General features: G+C 46.3%; 2 protein-coding genes across 2 annotated transcripts; both read left to right on the plus strand.

Moving 5' to 3' along the window:
- The first annotated feature begins 1,133 nt into the window (after positions 1-1,133).
- LOC122382923 (cuticle protein 7-like) lies at positions 1,134-1,793 on the plus strand. Its single transcript, XM_043368875.1, has one exon. It carries the CDS (start codon positions 1,174-1,176, stop codon positions 1,639-1,641), a length of 468 nt encoding a protein of 155 aa, XP_043224810.1. The 5' UTR covers positions 1,134-1,173; the 3' UTR covers positions 1,642-1,793.
- Positions 1,794-13,345: 11,552 nt separating this feature from the next.
- Positions 13,346-13,813, plus strand: LOC122383579 (cuticle protein 7-like). The gene has a single exon (XM_043370134.1). It carries the CDS (start codon positions 13,346-13,348, stop codon positions 13,811-13,813), a length of 468 nt encoding a protein of 155 aa, XP_043226069.1.
- Positions 13,814-16,262: the final 2,449 nt, after the last annotated feature.

Below are 16,262 nucleotides of genomic sequence, written 5' to 3' on the forward strand. Positions count from 1 at the left end.
TCATGCGGCGAAGTTTTGTGCTCACCGCTTGTGCTCGCAGGCTGCGAACACAAGAACACAAGTTACTTGAGTGCGCCTCTTGAGCTGTTTGTGTGCGCCTCATCTCTGGTATTCAGTGTGTTGCGGCAATATACGTTGCAAATTGTGATGCACACGCCTGTCATTGGAACGCTGCCTGGCTGAGAGGCGGAGAGAAAGGGTAGAGCTGTTTGTCAGGCAAGCTGAATCGTCGGTAACGCAGGTTGAAATCGGTCGCAACTCGCATCACACATATCATCACCATGTATTATATTTATAAATAGGTATATCTTATCCATGCCGTCACCGAGCAGGAGCAGGTTGGCAGGTCTTCGAGAGCAGAACCGCGCTACGACAAGTGAGTGGCGCCTAGCCGTTAGCGTAGGTTGGTCGAGTTGTCCTCAGAAAATGCACAAGCATTTTCATATTATTCATTACCGTGTAAAATGTTAACGATTAACGGACTAAAGTAACTTCCGTTACTTTTGTTGTGAATTAACGGATTATCGTTTAACGGAACTAACTTTTTAGTTAACGGATTGACGATTAACGAAACTAACTTTTTGATTAACGATTCCCACCTATGCAGGTTTTGCTCAAGTTTGGGATATATTAAATGTATGTACAGTGCACAGCAGAAGTAATGTGCGGTTTCAGTCATGGGTATATTCTGCTTCTGAAGCTTAGGAACGATTAGCCAGACTACAATGAAACTTTGAATGTAGCTTACATGTATCGCTGTTCGTCACCCTTGCGGCTACAACTTTAATCATTGACGTCTTCTTTTCGATCACTCCGCATTTAAAAATCGTTAGTCAAAACCATCCGTTGAAATTAGTAAAACCGCACATTACTTCAACGGTGGGCTGTACCTAATAACCTAAAGATTCATTGCCTGCAAGCAATGAATGGTAGATATCGATGAAAACGTGTTCTAGTCTTTGTAAACTAATGAAAGAAAACATCAACAAATAACTTCAGAAAACACGATACCACTTAGTGACACAGCTACATAATTGGACGTCCCTTGACCTTGCACCCCGAGTTTCCCAGCCCGCCCCGCCCCGGCCACTATAAAAGGGAAAGTGCCGACGGACCGTCATCACTCCTCAGCTGACCAGCTCCAGTCACACACACCAGCTCCCAACCAACAGAATGAAGGCCTTCATTGTCGCCGCCCTCCTGGCCGTCGCTGCCGCCGACAAGCTGCCCGCTGCCTACAGGGCTCCGGTTGCCTACAGGGCCCCGGCTGCCTACGAGGCCCCGGCTGCCTACAAGGAGCCCGAGTACGAGCCGGCCCCGTACGCGTTCGACTACTCGGTCAGCGACTACGAGACGGGCTCCAAGTTTGCCGCCAACGAGAACAGCGACGGCAAGCAGACGTCCGGCTACTACACGGTGGCTCTGCCCGACGGCCGCATCCAGACGGTCAAGTACACCGTCGACGACTACGCCGGCTACAACGCCGAGGTCACGTACGAGGGCGAGGCCCAGTACCCCGAGGAGCCCGTCTACAAGGCCGCTCCGGCTCCGGCTCCCGTCTACAAGGCTGCTCCCGTCTATAAGGAGCCTGAGCAGGAGCCCATCTACGCCTACCGCCCCGTCCAGAAGTACAGCAACTAAGGCGTCTTCATGATCTCAGTTTACGTATTCTTACGTCCTTCTATTGGCATATGCCTGCCGGCCATGAAATAGGCATGATCATTGTGCTACTATTTAATATTTATTGTTGTAATTTTTGAGCTGTGCGTGAAAATATATCGTAAACTTGCTGGCTCCAGGTGTGTATTATCAAGCTTCTGCTTCTGCTTCTGTTACTGGATGCCAAGGGGGAAAACATACTTGACGGCTTACGCCTAGCGAGAAATTGAAGAATAACCCATTTATCTAGCTTCAAAGTATAAATATGAAGAAAAATGTATTTTGTTATCGTCAGACATTTTACTTTAAGATAGATTCAACCGAACCAGGCCTCGCCAATATGTCCACAGACAAGTAAACGGTTTAGCCTCCAGGCAAAAAAAAAGACGTGAAAACTGAACTTAAAAGTATACTTTTAAGTATACTTAAAAGGAGCCTGAGAAAAAAAAGTATACTTTTAAAAGTAAAAAGTATACTTTTTCCTTCCATATCTTTTGACAGAGTCTTAAAACATCAATTTGACAGGCGGTTATCTTGGTAAAACGTGTCAATGAACTTTCATTTGTCCTTAAAATATCATCATGAAAAATGACCTCAGCTCAAGGCTTGACCTGTCTGGAACAGGTCATGCTGCATATCAGTCGGTCTGTATCATTGAGGTGAACACATCACAAGTGTCTCCATCGCCTTAGTAAGTCTCTGTCGAAAAAATGGAAAAATATAAAATTGAGGTTCCAAAAAACAATAATGGTCGTGGGTGCAAGGCACTGATTAAGTACTCAATTTTCACCTTTTACGTTATTTTTAGAGTGACTTTTATCTAAATGGGCGTAGGTACAGTCCACAGCAGAAGTAATGTGTGGTTCCAGTCATGGGTATGTTCTGCTTCTGAAGCCTAGGAACGATTAGCCAGACTGCAACGAGACTTTAAATGTAGCTTACATGTATCTTCACCCTTGCAGCTACAACTTTATCTATTGATGTCTTCTTTTCAATCAGTCCGCATTTAAAAATCGTCGGTCAAAGCCATCCGTTGAGATTGGCAAAACCACACATTACTTTAGCGGTGGGCTGTACATGCCTATAGTAGGTACAGGCATAGGCGTCGCCAGAGATTTTCGGTTGGGGGGGGGGGCAAAATCAACTTTTGTGTTAAATCTTGCCTTTCCCCAGTCGTTACTCACTCGTTTTACATATCGTTCGACGCGCAATGGTGCGAAGAATTCGATGGTGACAAAGTTTTCCTTCTATAGTTCGTTTTTTTTTTCAAAAGGACGCTGGCTCCAAGTGCATTATCGAAGCTCTCACGTGAGTTTTGGCAGCTTCAGCGTCTGGCCAAGAATTTCTTACCGAAAAAATATCCGATTTCAAATTGTGCACGGTAAGTACCCGGAAATTGTGTCCTGAAAAATTAGCATACTATGATGACGTCACTGGTGGCAGCAGGCACCAAATGTCCGTAATGGGACAAAGCTTTAAAGAATTTGGGGGAAACTTCGTTTTTCACTGTTGCCGAGGTTATAATCGAGTAAGCGGTTTCGTCCATGATAGTTATGCGTTACATTGCAATACAAGTTCGACAGCATGACGTCACCACTGTTCTCATATCTGGCTCCAAAACGCACGTATGGAAATCATCGGGAATACTTCACATGTTAAAATAAGGCGACGTTCGAGTTTCTCAGGTTCAGTTTTTGCTCGTTTTGCTCGCTAGAACGCGTGCTTTTTCGAAAACCATACTTGGAGCCAGAGTCCTTTTGAAAAAAAACGAACTATGACATTATAGCTATGACATGCAACTTTTTTACAGAGAAACTCGAAATTTTCAAATTTCTGGACAAAAACGACCGGTAGAATTACAGTGGCTGCGTTGCCGACGCACTGCAGAGGGCTCTTGTGCAGACTCTCGTCGCTCATGATCATTACCCAGAAAAAAAGGTGACAAACGCTCCATTTAATCCGATCACCCTGCTAAAACCTCCATTCACGCATGCATGCAGAGGTTTTGTTCACTCGAGTGTGAACAAAACGTTTCTCGTTTTTCGTGTGAAGGGAAGCGCTGCAAACGTGAACAAAAAATGTTTAACGGAACCAAACGTTACGCACGGCATAGCGGCAAGGGATCCCTTAGAGATAGGCTTGGGACTTCCAAGCCATTTCAGGCCACTCATGATCAGTGTGGACTCTCAGAAGCCTGCTTAGGACACCTGAGATCGGCGTGGGTCATCCCAAATATTTACGTGTATGTGGTGCTTTGGGGCTTTCCGAGGCCAAGGTGGGACCCACAGAAGCCAGTGTAGTCGGCGGGCGCTAAGAGACTGGGCCCAGGGTAAGCCTGGAGCCCTCGGATAACAGTGTGAACCGTCGGGGTCTGTGTCGAATCCCTTAAGACCCTACGTAGGGACATAAGAAACATGTGTTGCGGCCCTCAGAGGTGCACGTTAGTTGTGATCCCTCAGATGCCGGCTTGGGGTTACCTAAGTCTGTCGCTGAAAAGTTCGACTGAAATATCCGAGGCCAATTAAGGTTCTCAGAAATTTTTGAAGGCATCCTCAAAGATTCGTGTGTCCCTTCAGGGGTCTACATAATGTATAAGGTCCTCAAAGATCCCTGTAACGATCCCTCAAAGATCCCTGTTATGGGCCCTCAGAGAGCATGGACACCAGTGGGACTTTCAGAGGCCGGTTTGGGCCCTCTGAAAGCTTCTTCAGGGGTCAGTGGAGCTCCTTAGGAGCCTGTGTGAAAAGCAAGCTCATGAGCCCTGCGGCACTTGAACGGTAGTTGAGCCTGTCACAGACATTTGGCGAGAGTTGAGAAAGGCCGCGAAGATTTCGTGTCACGCTTTGAACGAAAATTATGTGTCAGTAGGCTCCAAAACTTATGCAAACCAGCTATAAAATGTAATAAAGAACCAACTAGGAACATGGAATGAATCACAGCATTGGCATTTCTGAGTCTGGAGTCGGAGTCTTGAAGATTTTTGGCGACTGCGACTCTGACTCTTGTTTGAACTGCACGCTCCAGCCGAGTCTGACCTCACAAACATTCTCCGAAAGGTACCCCCATTTTTTCCCGACTCGAAAATCTCATCGGATCTGCATCGATCTCAGGGGGTGCCCGGTCCGAGGTTGGGGGGGGGGGCAAGCTGCCCCGCTTGCCCCCCCGTGGCGACGCTAATGTCGCGGGTTTTAGCAGTAGGTTTTGCACCTAGAAAATTTGGCTGGGGGGATCCATGTGATCGCAAGGCACCTCGCAGTTGCGATCAAACGTAAGTTGAATCGGAACAGATATTGGAGGGATCCATCACATCGTAGGCTAAGTAGATACGCAAGTTGTATCGCAAATGGTGAAGATACGAACTAACTTTACGAATCTTCTCGGTCGATCGGAAGGCCGATCGTAGCGAAGCTTTACCTCTTTCTCAAGAGAAAAATATAAGAAATTTTCAAAATTTTCACAAAACCGAATTATATGTTAACCCGCGCCCTGCTGGGGGGGGGGGTGTTTGAACACCCCCCCTTGTGGTTTTTCGCGAATATCTCAAAAACGGCGGCGCGGAGCGCCGCCGTTTTTGGTACACCTTATCATACATCAATTCTACACATGTTGTAAAAATTTCAGACCAAGGTCATTCAAGGTCAGGTCACCAGGTCACTTGAAGTGACCTCACCTCATAAAAAGTTTCAATGTCTGTCATAGCTACACTGAGTGACCGATCGCTTTGAAACTTTCAGCGATTGCTAAGAGCAATAGCATGTACAAAATGTATATCTCAGAATTTTGATATCGATGACCTAAGGTCAGGTCAATATTGCGACCTCCCCATTATAAGTCAATGGGAGAAAATTGAAATGCGCCTCTTTTGGACGAAAGACATTATAAACACTCCCAAACACCGAATTACAAGTGGTTTAGACACACTGAACATGAAAATGGTGTCCGTGACCCTTGTTTTTGCCCTGAGGTCATCTTAGGTCACGAATGGTATCTAACAGTTTTTCGCAAATAACTTTTGATAGAGGCATGTTAGAGCGATGAAAACGCCTTAGATGTGTTCAGCTCGACGATACGGATCGACTGATATGCAACATGACCCTTTTCGGTCAGGTCATGACCTTGACCTGAGGTCAAATATTCAAGTTGACCTTTCATGGTCAAGTTATAGTTCATTCGATGCGTCTTGACGAGAGGAACACGATGCCGGTAAAAGTAAGCTCGTACAAGGCTTGGGTCAAAAGTTATTGCAGAAAAACTGTTTTCGAAAAAATCGGCTATTTTTGCAGTTTATGCCCCCTGCAGGCAAAACCGTTGACGTTAGGTCAAATCTGAGAGAATTACTCAGAAAGGGCGTTTATAGGGCTATCGAATGCGCTTTTCCGCGGCGCTGTAGCTCTATTGGTTCCCGAGTTATGCGTTGGCTTCTTGGAAGTTTTCGACATTCGACCTGGAAATCGGCGAAATTTTGCCTTCAATGACCTCTGGTGACCTGACCTTTGACCTGACCAAAAAATTGACCGAAGTGATTTCGTCGTTATTTTTGACGCTCTTTCGAACGTCGCCTTCCGCGTATCGCTACGTGGCCCAGGAGCCGAGTTACAAGGGGGGGGGGTGTTCAAACACCCCCCCCCCAGCAGGGCGTGGAAATCCAGGACCCCCAGCCGGGCGCGGGTTAAACAAATATGGTTGATGAACACGTGTGCAAAATTTGAAGTCGATTTCTTCAAAAATGGCTGCGCTAGAGCGTTTTAAATTTACACGCTGAAAACGGTCACTTTCACGTCATTTTTGTATTTTTTTTTTCAATTTTGAAATTTAAAAAGTGTTTTGGGCAATTTTTCGCGTTAATTGCGAAAATCTGACCAAAACATGTATCGCACCATCAATGATCCGATACGCCATCAGAGGCCGCGCCGCGGACAGGTGGGCGCGGCGATACCTAGGCCGCGTGGGGGTTACACTGGTGTTCGGGAAGGGCTATGTCAACGCGAGGCAGGCCGCGGGGGAGCCGGTTGCGGCGCCGGCCCGTATTTGTCGGCGCCTAGCAGTGCAGCGGTGCGTTTATGGCGGAGGGAGGGGAAGCGGTGTAGTGTCTGCAAGGCCGCACACAGGAGAGGGCACACGGGCCTCCCCCCCATTCGAGTTGGGGCCCCTAATCTTTAGACCGCTGAAGACCATGTAAAATGAACTGAAATAATGATTAAAAAGACCGGGAGGGCCCATCTCGTTCCCCAGCAGGCCCATACGAGTCCATAAATGCCCAGTAGCGCAGCCAGGGGTATTGTGGTGAAATTTCAATGGCCCTCAAAAGACCTCAAAGGGCCCACAGATGAGGTCACCGGGTCCTCAGATGGTCTCGAAGGGCCCTCGGTTAGCGTCAAATGGCCCTCATCTGGTGTCAAAGGGCCCTCAGATGGGTTCAAAGGGCTCTCAGGCTCTCAGCCAACGTTAAACCTACCTCAGAAGACCTTAAAGGGCGTCAAAGGGCCCTAAACCTGCGTCAGAGGGCCCTGAGCTCGCGTCAAACGACCCTCCGAAGGCCTTAAAGAGTCCTTAGCTTGTGTCAGAGGGCCCCCAGCTGGTGTCAGTGAGCCCTCCTCAGCTGGCGTCAAAAGTCCATCTGAAGGCCTCAAACGGTTGTCAGCTGGAGTACAACGGTCCTCAGATGCCGTCACGCGGCCCTCAAAAGCCTCAAGGAGCCCTTATAAGGCCTCAAAGGGCTCTCATTTGGCCTCAAAAGGCCCTCCGCTAGCGTTAACCGGACTTCAGAAGGCCTTAAAGGGCCCTTATCTGGTGTCAGAGGGCCCCCAGCTAGTGTCAGAGGGCCCCCCGGCCCTCAGTTGGCGCAAAATGGCCATCAGAAGGCCTCAAACGGTCCGTAACTGGAGTCCAACCGCAACGGTCCTCAGGTGGCGTCAAGCGGCCCTCAAAAAGCCTCAAAGGCCGCTTAGAAGGCAGCAAAGGGCCCTCATATGATCCCAAAGGGTCCTCTGCTGGCGTCAAACGGACCTCAGAAGGTCTCAAAGGGCGTCAAAGGGCCCTGAGATCGTGTCAAATATAAAAGCGCCCTTAGCTGGTGTCAGAGAGCCCTCAGTTGGCATCTACTGGCCATCAGAAGGCCCCAAACGGTCCTCAGATGGCGTCCAACGGTCCTCAGCTGACGTTAAGAGGCCCTCAAAAAGGCCTCAAAGACCCCTCGGCTGCTGAAGAGGCCCTTAGCCTCAAAGGAAACTCAAGAGACGTTAAACGGCCCTAAAAAGGCTTGAAAGGGCCCTCTGCTGGTGGCAAAGGGCTCGCATATGACATCAATAACAGCTTTGTCAAAAACGGACCTGAGAGACCTTGCCGGTCCCTGGTTATAAGGGACTCCTGTCTCTTGCAGTAACCTGAGTGGCCCACGTTTACTGAGGGGCCCCTGGTTATTGAAGGAGTCCCTGGTTACTGGAAGGACCCCTGGTTATCAGAGGGTTCCCTGGTCACCTGGTGGGTCCCTGATCAATTGAAACCTCCCGATCATCTGAGCGCCCCCTGATTGCCTTGGTCTTGGCGTTGGCGTACAGTTTAAAGTCGTCGGCACACTGCGGCCTCCTCTTTCTCAACAAGTCCCTCTATTTCTTCTGCAGCGAGGGCGATTTCGTCAAAATACTCCTCCATCGCGAAGCCTCGTGCGCAGACGCAGTCTTCGGGGCGGACGGGCTCCAAATGGAACAGATGGACTCCGAAACGAACGTGGGAATGCCGACACATGATCCCTCCAAATTTACAGAGGAGGAGATGTCCCTGACAGCCCATTTGCAATAGGGGTCACGTTTACACTATAGACGTATGGGGAATTCGACCTTATCGACATGGTACTACGAGGTCAGCTGATCTGCTTGGCATTTAAATCGTAGTAAAACTGGCATTTAAAGGTAGTGTGCCAGCTTTCTTGGACCGTATGGAGTTAATGGCCCAGATAAGGAGAACCGGATTTTTAGAACTTATCCATACCTTCAAAACTCATGGAAACGTCTTAAATTCTTCAAATTTTGAGTACCCCAGTGCGAAATTCGCCCCGACGGGTTGTCGGTCGTACCCCAACCACATTTCACACCACTATGAACAATAAATGCACACACTGAAATCGCTATTACCGATATGCTCATCCAATCAAGTTTCGATAAACCCGTTCATCATCATCTCCTGCGGTTTCGAACACGCCTGTTAGGTGGCTTCTGATGCTCGTCGAGGTCGGAATTTCCAAATACGCGTGGTGCGTCGGGCCGCGCGCTCTGACTTCGGCCAAGAAAAATGCGTCAGCTGATCATTGTCATTTCTGCCACTTGCGTGTGGTGAAATGGGGTCATAACTTATAAGACGGCTTTTTCATATCAATTATTTTACATAAAATCATATTTCAAACCATAAATAATGTTCGACAGCCAAATAAAAGAAACAATACCAATACGGGCTTACAGTTTAAGGCTCGACATTGTGTTGTCTACGATTAGACAGCTGATAACTCATTTCCGTACGTCGTATGGTCGTAACACTATAATGACCTTTGCTTATTGTCACAAGTGCGCCGCATTCGCGATTGTTGCCCGACGCCTGTTTGCAGGTGAGCCCACTACAGTTGTTATACATATCTAAAAACCGAAAAACTTTTAGGCGAAAAAGGCACTATTCCAGGCCCATTTTTGATTTTTTTTTGCGATATTAGGTAAAAACAGAAGCTTCTTATCCTAGGAAAAATAAAATGGGAAATCTTTCAAAGGTGGCACACTACCTTTAAACGCTGCGAAACAACTTACGTACAACGTAGCTCCGATTTGCCGCTCTTTCTTTTTCATCCCTCCGATTTTCTTCCGATCAAGAGAAGTTTCGTACCGAGAGAAGTTTCGCAGCCACGTCCGATATAACTTACGATAGCACGGATCCCCCCAGCCTTGGTGTACCTACTTCAGGCTACCTATACCTACCTATCTTCGCCGTCTTATGCTTTTAAGTGTTGAAGATGCGATCGACTTGTTGGGTACCAAGCCGGCCGGCGGCCATGATCGTGTAAAATGGCTTCATCGTAGATCGATTAGTTTCTGAGATATAACCGGAAATGTAAAAGTGCAAAACCTACCGCTTAATCTCGCGAGACCTGTACCTACCTATAGCTCAACTTACTCATATTGCCTTAAATGGAAATGTCTTCCAGTTGACCTGGTCTGAGGCCGCTGACTTGAAAATCCGAGATAAATGCTAAATAACGAGGGCTTCAAATTGTTGGTGGCTGATCCATGCGTGCCAACGGAAAGATTTGTAATGCTAAAGCAAGGAAATCGTGACTCGTTGACGAGCTGAAAAGCTGTGTTCCTGCGAATGTGGCGACCTCTTCAATGCCGCTCGCTCCTAGCTCGCCACTGTGTGTAGGTGACGCCCTGGCCTTGGCATCTTCCGCCATGGGACTGGCATGAGAGTGGAAACGCGCCAGGGTAGTGAGGTGAGGTTCCATTTAAATCATATAACAGATGGTAGTTTTGCCATCATTTTCGTCAAAATGCAGATGGTAAAATATCATTAACATGGCACAAACGCATTTTATTTCTTTAGCAACCAGAATTTAAGGAATCTGATAATGCCTTAGCGGCGAAAGCTCGTTCTGTATTTCGGTCTTTTTAATCGCAAAAAATTGGCATGTTAATGGTCAGTTTCTTTACCATAAAAATTTTGATTTCATTCGATGGTCGGTGAAATGTGCATCTATTTTTATTTGTTATCATAAAGTATCGATGCTGCACAACAACTGTTGCACATCATCTCGATCCTTGACTTGTTGGGCTTGTTGGGTTAGCCGCTGAGCTGACCTTAACAGGTTAACTTGAATAATTGACCTAAGTTCAAGGTTATGAAATTACCATGGCATTGGTCAATGGTCATGCTCCCTATTAGTCAATCTGTGTCGTTGATCTAATTACATCTCAAGTTTTTTCATCGCCCTAGAACGTCTATATGAAAAGTTAGTTGTCGAAAACTGCTAGTGACCTTTCATGGCCTAGGATGACCTCAGGCGTAAAAAGGGTTCACGGATGCAAGGAAGGTCTCGACTCAATATTGAATATAAACCTGTTGTATGATGTTTTAGAGTGCCCAGTAGGCATGCCTTTCGTCCAAAAAGAGCGCAGTCCAGATTTCTTCCTCCCATTTCTAAAGGAAAGGTTGCAAGATTGACCCGATCAAGCCATAGGTCATAGCTGTAAAAATCCGAGAGCATATTTTTATGTTTATTGCCCTTATAAATCGCTAAAAGCAGTAGCGGCGGAGCACCTTCAATTAGGGGGGGGGGGGGAGGGCACTGCCGATTTTTGGTCTCATTCTTTCCATGCAACGCCCATAGGGCTAATGTTAAAATACCAAATTCAAGGGGGAGCACGATGCCCCGGTGCCCTCCCCGTTCCGCCGCCTATGGCTAAAACTTAAAAGTTGCAAAGCAATCGTTTAGTCGGTGTAGGTAAGGGAAGTATGTATTAAAATATTGGTGAGGCTACTTAGGGGAGAGCGGGGCCAGTTGAAACACGGGGTCAGATGAAACATGGCTTTATTTTCAACAGCATGCATCATATGGCGTTGCCGACACCGCTGCGCATCCGCGCTCGACCACTTCCTTTGTCAACGGCGTTTGGGCGGCAAACGGACGGTAATTTTGAGTTGACACTTGTTTTTGTGTTTTTGAGGGGCGTTTGGGAGAAATCGTTCTTATGAATATTTTGTGATATCTCATATACCTTTGTTTGCTGAAAAAAGAACTCCTGGCTCCGGAATAACACCTTATTTTGCCCTTCATTCAGCATGATGCCGTCCCTCCAGCTCGTTTGACATGTGCTTTACGGCGCGTGCGAGATGGCGGGAGCGGATGGGGTCAATTGAAACGCTTCTCTGAGGATCAGTTGAAACAGGGCCACAAGCCGTTTCAATGGACCCCGGTGACCTTTGCAATGGTTATTGTTCAGGGGCTGTAAACATTAAAGGAAATAGTCCACCTTTGAAATGAGTTTTTAAACTGAAATAGTAGTTTAATAGAGCTCAATTTTTGACCCCTTTTTCTCCAGCCTTTTGCTTGAAAGCACACTATAGCCTGAGATATTTCTCATTTTTCTCATCCGCCCATTTTACCATAGTCTATGTACTTTATGTCACCTATTATGAGGAACTTTGCACTTTTAGCTTTCCAACGACCTATTGAATGTAGCATTTGGAAAAGTAAACCGGACAAAATATCTCCTTAAGAAAGTGGCCTTAAAGAGGAAAACATCCCATTGATAAGGATAGGTGCAATTGACCCCATGGACTGGTTCAATTGACCCTCGCATCGGGCCTCGGGGTCATTTGAAACGGGCGTAGAGCTGTTTTATAAGCGTGCGTTTGGCAGCAAAATATGTTTGAAACATAATTTTACCTATCTTAAAATAAAGCCAAAAGAGCATATTTTTTCATGGCATTGTGCATTTTTCGATATGACAACTAGATCTCGCTGTGCATGTCAATATATAAAAAGTGGTTCAACTGGCCCCGCTCTCCCCTAACTGGTCGTGACCTGAATCTGAACGACATGGGCCTAAAATTTTCACATGTGAGGAAGCGTTGCATGATTAGGTGTTTTGAAAACAGTGGGATGTGGTGCCACCGATTTTGGATAGATATCTGCGGAAAACCTGAAGGGGACGAGTACAAACTCGTCCGCCTCGGCTGGGTTCAAACCGCAACCACGCCAGGGCCTTTTTCATAACGCGGACGGCCATGGGGGAGGGGCATTGGTACGACCCATCTGGCGATAGCTCCATATGGCACTTGAAACACCAAAAATTTCAGGGTAGGTGAACCCCATGTACATACGTACCCATAGGAAATTTCGCCCCTGTACAAAGCTAGTGACTCCAGGTCAATATTTAGGGGGTTTGGGGTACCTATCAATTTCAAAGATTTTGCTAAAGCACGTCAAATGCTTTCGATTTCTATGTTAAAAGACGTGCTAGCTGGCTATAGGAAAGTCATCTTTTATAGTCGTTGGAGCTTGAGAAATTAAAAAAGTAAATGAGAAGCAAGTTTTCTAATAAAAAAAACACGACGTGGCCGAACCAAAACCAATATGCATAATTTATCTTGGTTGGCATATTGCAGTTCTCCTTGAAATTATAAGCACAGCACGTTTGCTTACCAATTATTCAAGACATACATAGGCACCTATGATTAATTATCGTAGAAGAACTTTTGTGGTGCAATGCGCAAAGCCTTCATCAAAGCCGTAAAAGTAAGTACTTTATCGGCTATGCAACTCATCGACTTTTTGCTACCTTCACTCTTAAAAAAAAATTGTCATCGTTACCTACCACTTGCCGCCAATTGGCGTAAGGTAGCACATTCGCGATTCAGAAACGTCACAATAACAGCTGCTAGGAAATGCAAGTCAACTCTTAAATCTCCATAGAATCTTCTATAGCCTTTTAGAATAGCCTTCGTGAACCACATACAACCGTCCATGTACTTACAACGTGTACTATATACCGTTCAAATGGGCCGCTCTCTTACTCGTCTAACCTTGTAAGTGGTCCGTCCCGCCACGCCCAGTAACCGGCCACTATAAAAGGGAAAGTGCCGACGGCCCGTCATCACTCCTCAGCTAACCAGCTCCAGTCACACACACCAGCTCCCAACCAACAGAATGAAGGCCTTCATTGTCGCCGCCCTCCTGGCCGTCGCTGCCGCCGACAAGCTGCCCGCTGCCTACAGGGCTCCGGCTGCCTACAGGGCCCCGGCTGCCTACGAGGCCCCGGCTGCCTACAAGGAGCCCGAGTACGAGCCGGCCCCGTACGCGTTCGACTACTCGGTCAGCGACTACGAGACGGGCTCCAAGTTTGCCGCCAACGAGAACAGCGACGGCAAGCAGACGTCCGGCTACTACACGGTGGCTCTGCCCGACGGCCGCATCCAGACGGTCAAGTACACCGTCGACGACTACGCCGGCTACAACGCCGAGGTCACGTACGAGGGCGAGGCCCAGTACCCCGAGGAGCCCGTCTACAAGGCCGCTCCGGCTCCGGCTCCCGTCTACAAGGCTGCTCCCGTCTACAAGGAGCCTGAGCAGGAGCCCATCTACGCCTACCGCCCCGTCCAGAAGTACAGCAACTAAGTCGTATTTATGATCACAGCTCCTCTCTTATTCATGAATGCATTACCGTGTGAGTTTGTGCCCGTGTGCTCAGCTTGTTGGCGTGTCTGTACTGTTTTACCTATTTATTATTTGAATACCAATGTGTTGAATGATTTGCTGTGATGAATAAATGATGAAATTACAGTTTTTAGTGTTATCACTCGCCCTGAAAACAGCAGGTACTCGTAAATAGGTCATAAGATATAATAGTTATACTAGGGTGACCATCTTGCTCCGCAGCGCGAGAAAGGGTTCTTTTCGACCCTAAGGTGATAGGTTTGTCCTATGTAAAATGGGTTAGTAGGTTAGTACTTAGTAGGTTTATATCTATTTTGCTTGTATTAAAGAAAACATTGACCTTATTCCTCGAGTATATAGCAAAATTAATGCCAAGTTACCTTTTTATTTACGTGAAATTTCGGCCAACAGACCATTATCAAACGAAAGAAAGAACAAACAAACAACATTGTTCTTTCTTTCGTTTGATAATGGTTGTTATCAAACATTATCAACAGACCATTATCAAACGAAAGAAAGAACAAACAAACAACATTGTTCTTTCTTTCCTTTGATAATGGTCTGTTGGCCGAAATATCACGTAAATAAAAATGGAGCTTTTAATTTTGCTATATATTCGAGGAATAAGGTCAATGTTTTTCTTTCATATAATCGTGTCAATCATGTTCCTCGCCAGAGCACTGGCAAACATTAATTATATTTTGTTTGATTGATTTGACGGCAAACCATTTTATTTAGGAAAAAAGATCCATCGCATCAAAGATCTTGAAAGTGACCATCCCACCTAAACATTAGTTTTGAGTTGAGATAGCCAAATTTAGGTCCATGGTTTTCATTTACCGGTTTGGGCACTCACAACATCGAAGAAGGCTTTAATTCAGAGATATGGAATTTCAAAGTTGCAGCACTTTGGATTCAGAGGGGACAATGCGTTTGAATGCCCTCCCCCCCCCCATTTGAATTTGTGACGTCAGCGCAGGTCTAGCGATTTTAAAATCTTACACTAACATCTTTGTGAAGCAGTGGTGGTATATGCTGTTTGTGGCTTGTGCGCAACATCTGCCGCACTTTTAAGATACCAAATTACTGTTTCCAAATGACGTCGTAGGAACAGTGAAGGCTCCGAAAGGTAAACAAAAGTAGTTGTCTAATATCTCAAAAACCGGTCACCATTTTCAGATGAAATTTGGAAGATATTCATTTTTTTTCTTACTCTGAAGCATGCAACACCACTTGTATGCCAATTCATTAATTTTTTGAAGGTGGAAGCCGGGAGGGTTCCTTTAAGACCGGCTCCTAGCTTCAACAAAAATGATCCTATGTAGAGCTAAGAGTGATGTCAACGTATTTACTGTGTAACGCCACGCCGAATGACATAAATTCTATTTGGGAACAGTCTAGTTTTATGTTCACCTAATGTGACCTCGAATGACCTTTGGATGACATTAGCACATGGTGAGTCCTTATGATGTAGGTATTCGTAGCTGCTGATCACGAATCTGGCTTGCGTTTTGCTTTGAACATTCATTAAGAGTCACAAGAGAGCAAAAAATGCATGAATTATAACTAATGGCTAACTTGAATCCGTCTAATAACCTGCTGCAGGCCGGGATACTCTTGCATGACCTTGTCCTTGGGGGGGGGGGGGTAGCCTTGCATCGTTACAAAAACTACAAATCAAGGCTTGATTATGATAAGCACGAAGTATTTCGAAACATTTTGCTTGAAAATCGGTATATAAGTTCAACAAAAATGCAGAGTTTGAGGTCAATTTTGAGCATAACCTTGACTTTGAGCTTTGAACACATCCTCGGATTCCTCACTGAGTGTCTTCCTTCGTTTTCAACCAGTTTGCCCGATTTTATGCATCCTGCTATCCAGGGATGCGGAGCCGGAGCCGGAGCCGGAGCCGTGAAACAATATAGCCCGGAGCCGGAGCCGTCAAAAAAAGGGGGCCACTCCGGCTCCTTTTCTTAAGAGGAAACAATTATTTACCTACAGGGTGTCCCAGAATTACCCGGACATTTATCTTCTGGCTAAAAGTACGACTGCGCTTGCTTCTAATGATATACAAGCATCATACTTTTATAAGATATCCCTTAGCTATTGAGATTGGGGACTGTGTGCTTTTGGTGGCCGGTAACGTCTCGAATCAATTATTATCCAGAGTCAAGTAAGAGTAGTCCTTTTCCGTTTTCAGCTTAAGCCACTAATAGGCAACCATGGCGAATCAACTCCCGTTCTCAACTTTGTAAACGGACTTTCGGCATGGTTTTTGCTGGAGAGCTTCAGCAGCTCATCTGCAAGCAGTTAGGATTGAGCAAAGCGCAATTATATCAGCTAACGAAGCCAGAGAGAGCAAGAGATAAACCTGATTGACAAGCTTGGGCTCGGCCAAAAAGGGCCATGC

This window comes from Amphibalanus amphitrite, unplaced genomic scaffold (assembly GCF_019059575.1).
Source record: "Amphibalanus amphitrite isolate SeventyFive unplaced genomic scaffold, NRLGWU_Aamphi_draft 000012F_arrow, whole genome shotgun sequence".
Lineage (NCBI taxonomy): Eukaryota > Metazoa > Arthropoda > Thecostraca > Balanomorpha > Balanidae > Amphibalanus > Amphibalanus amphitrite.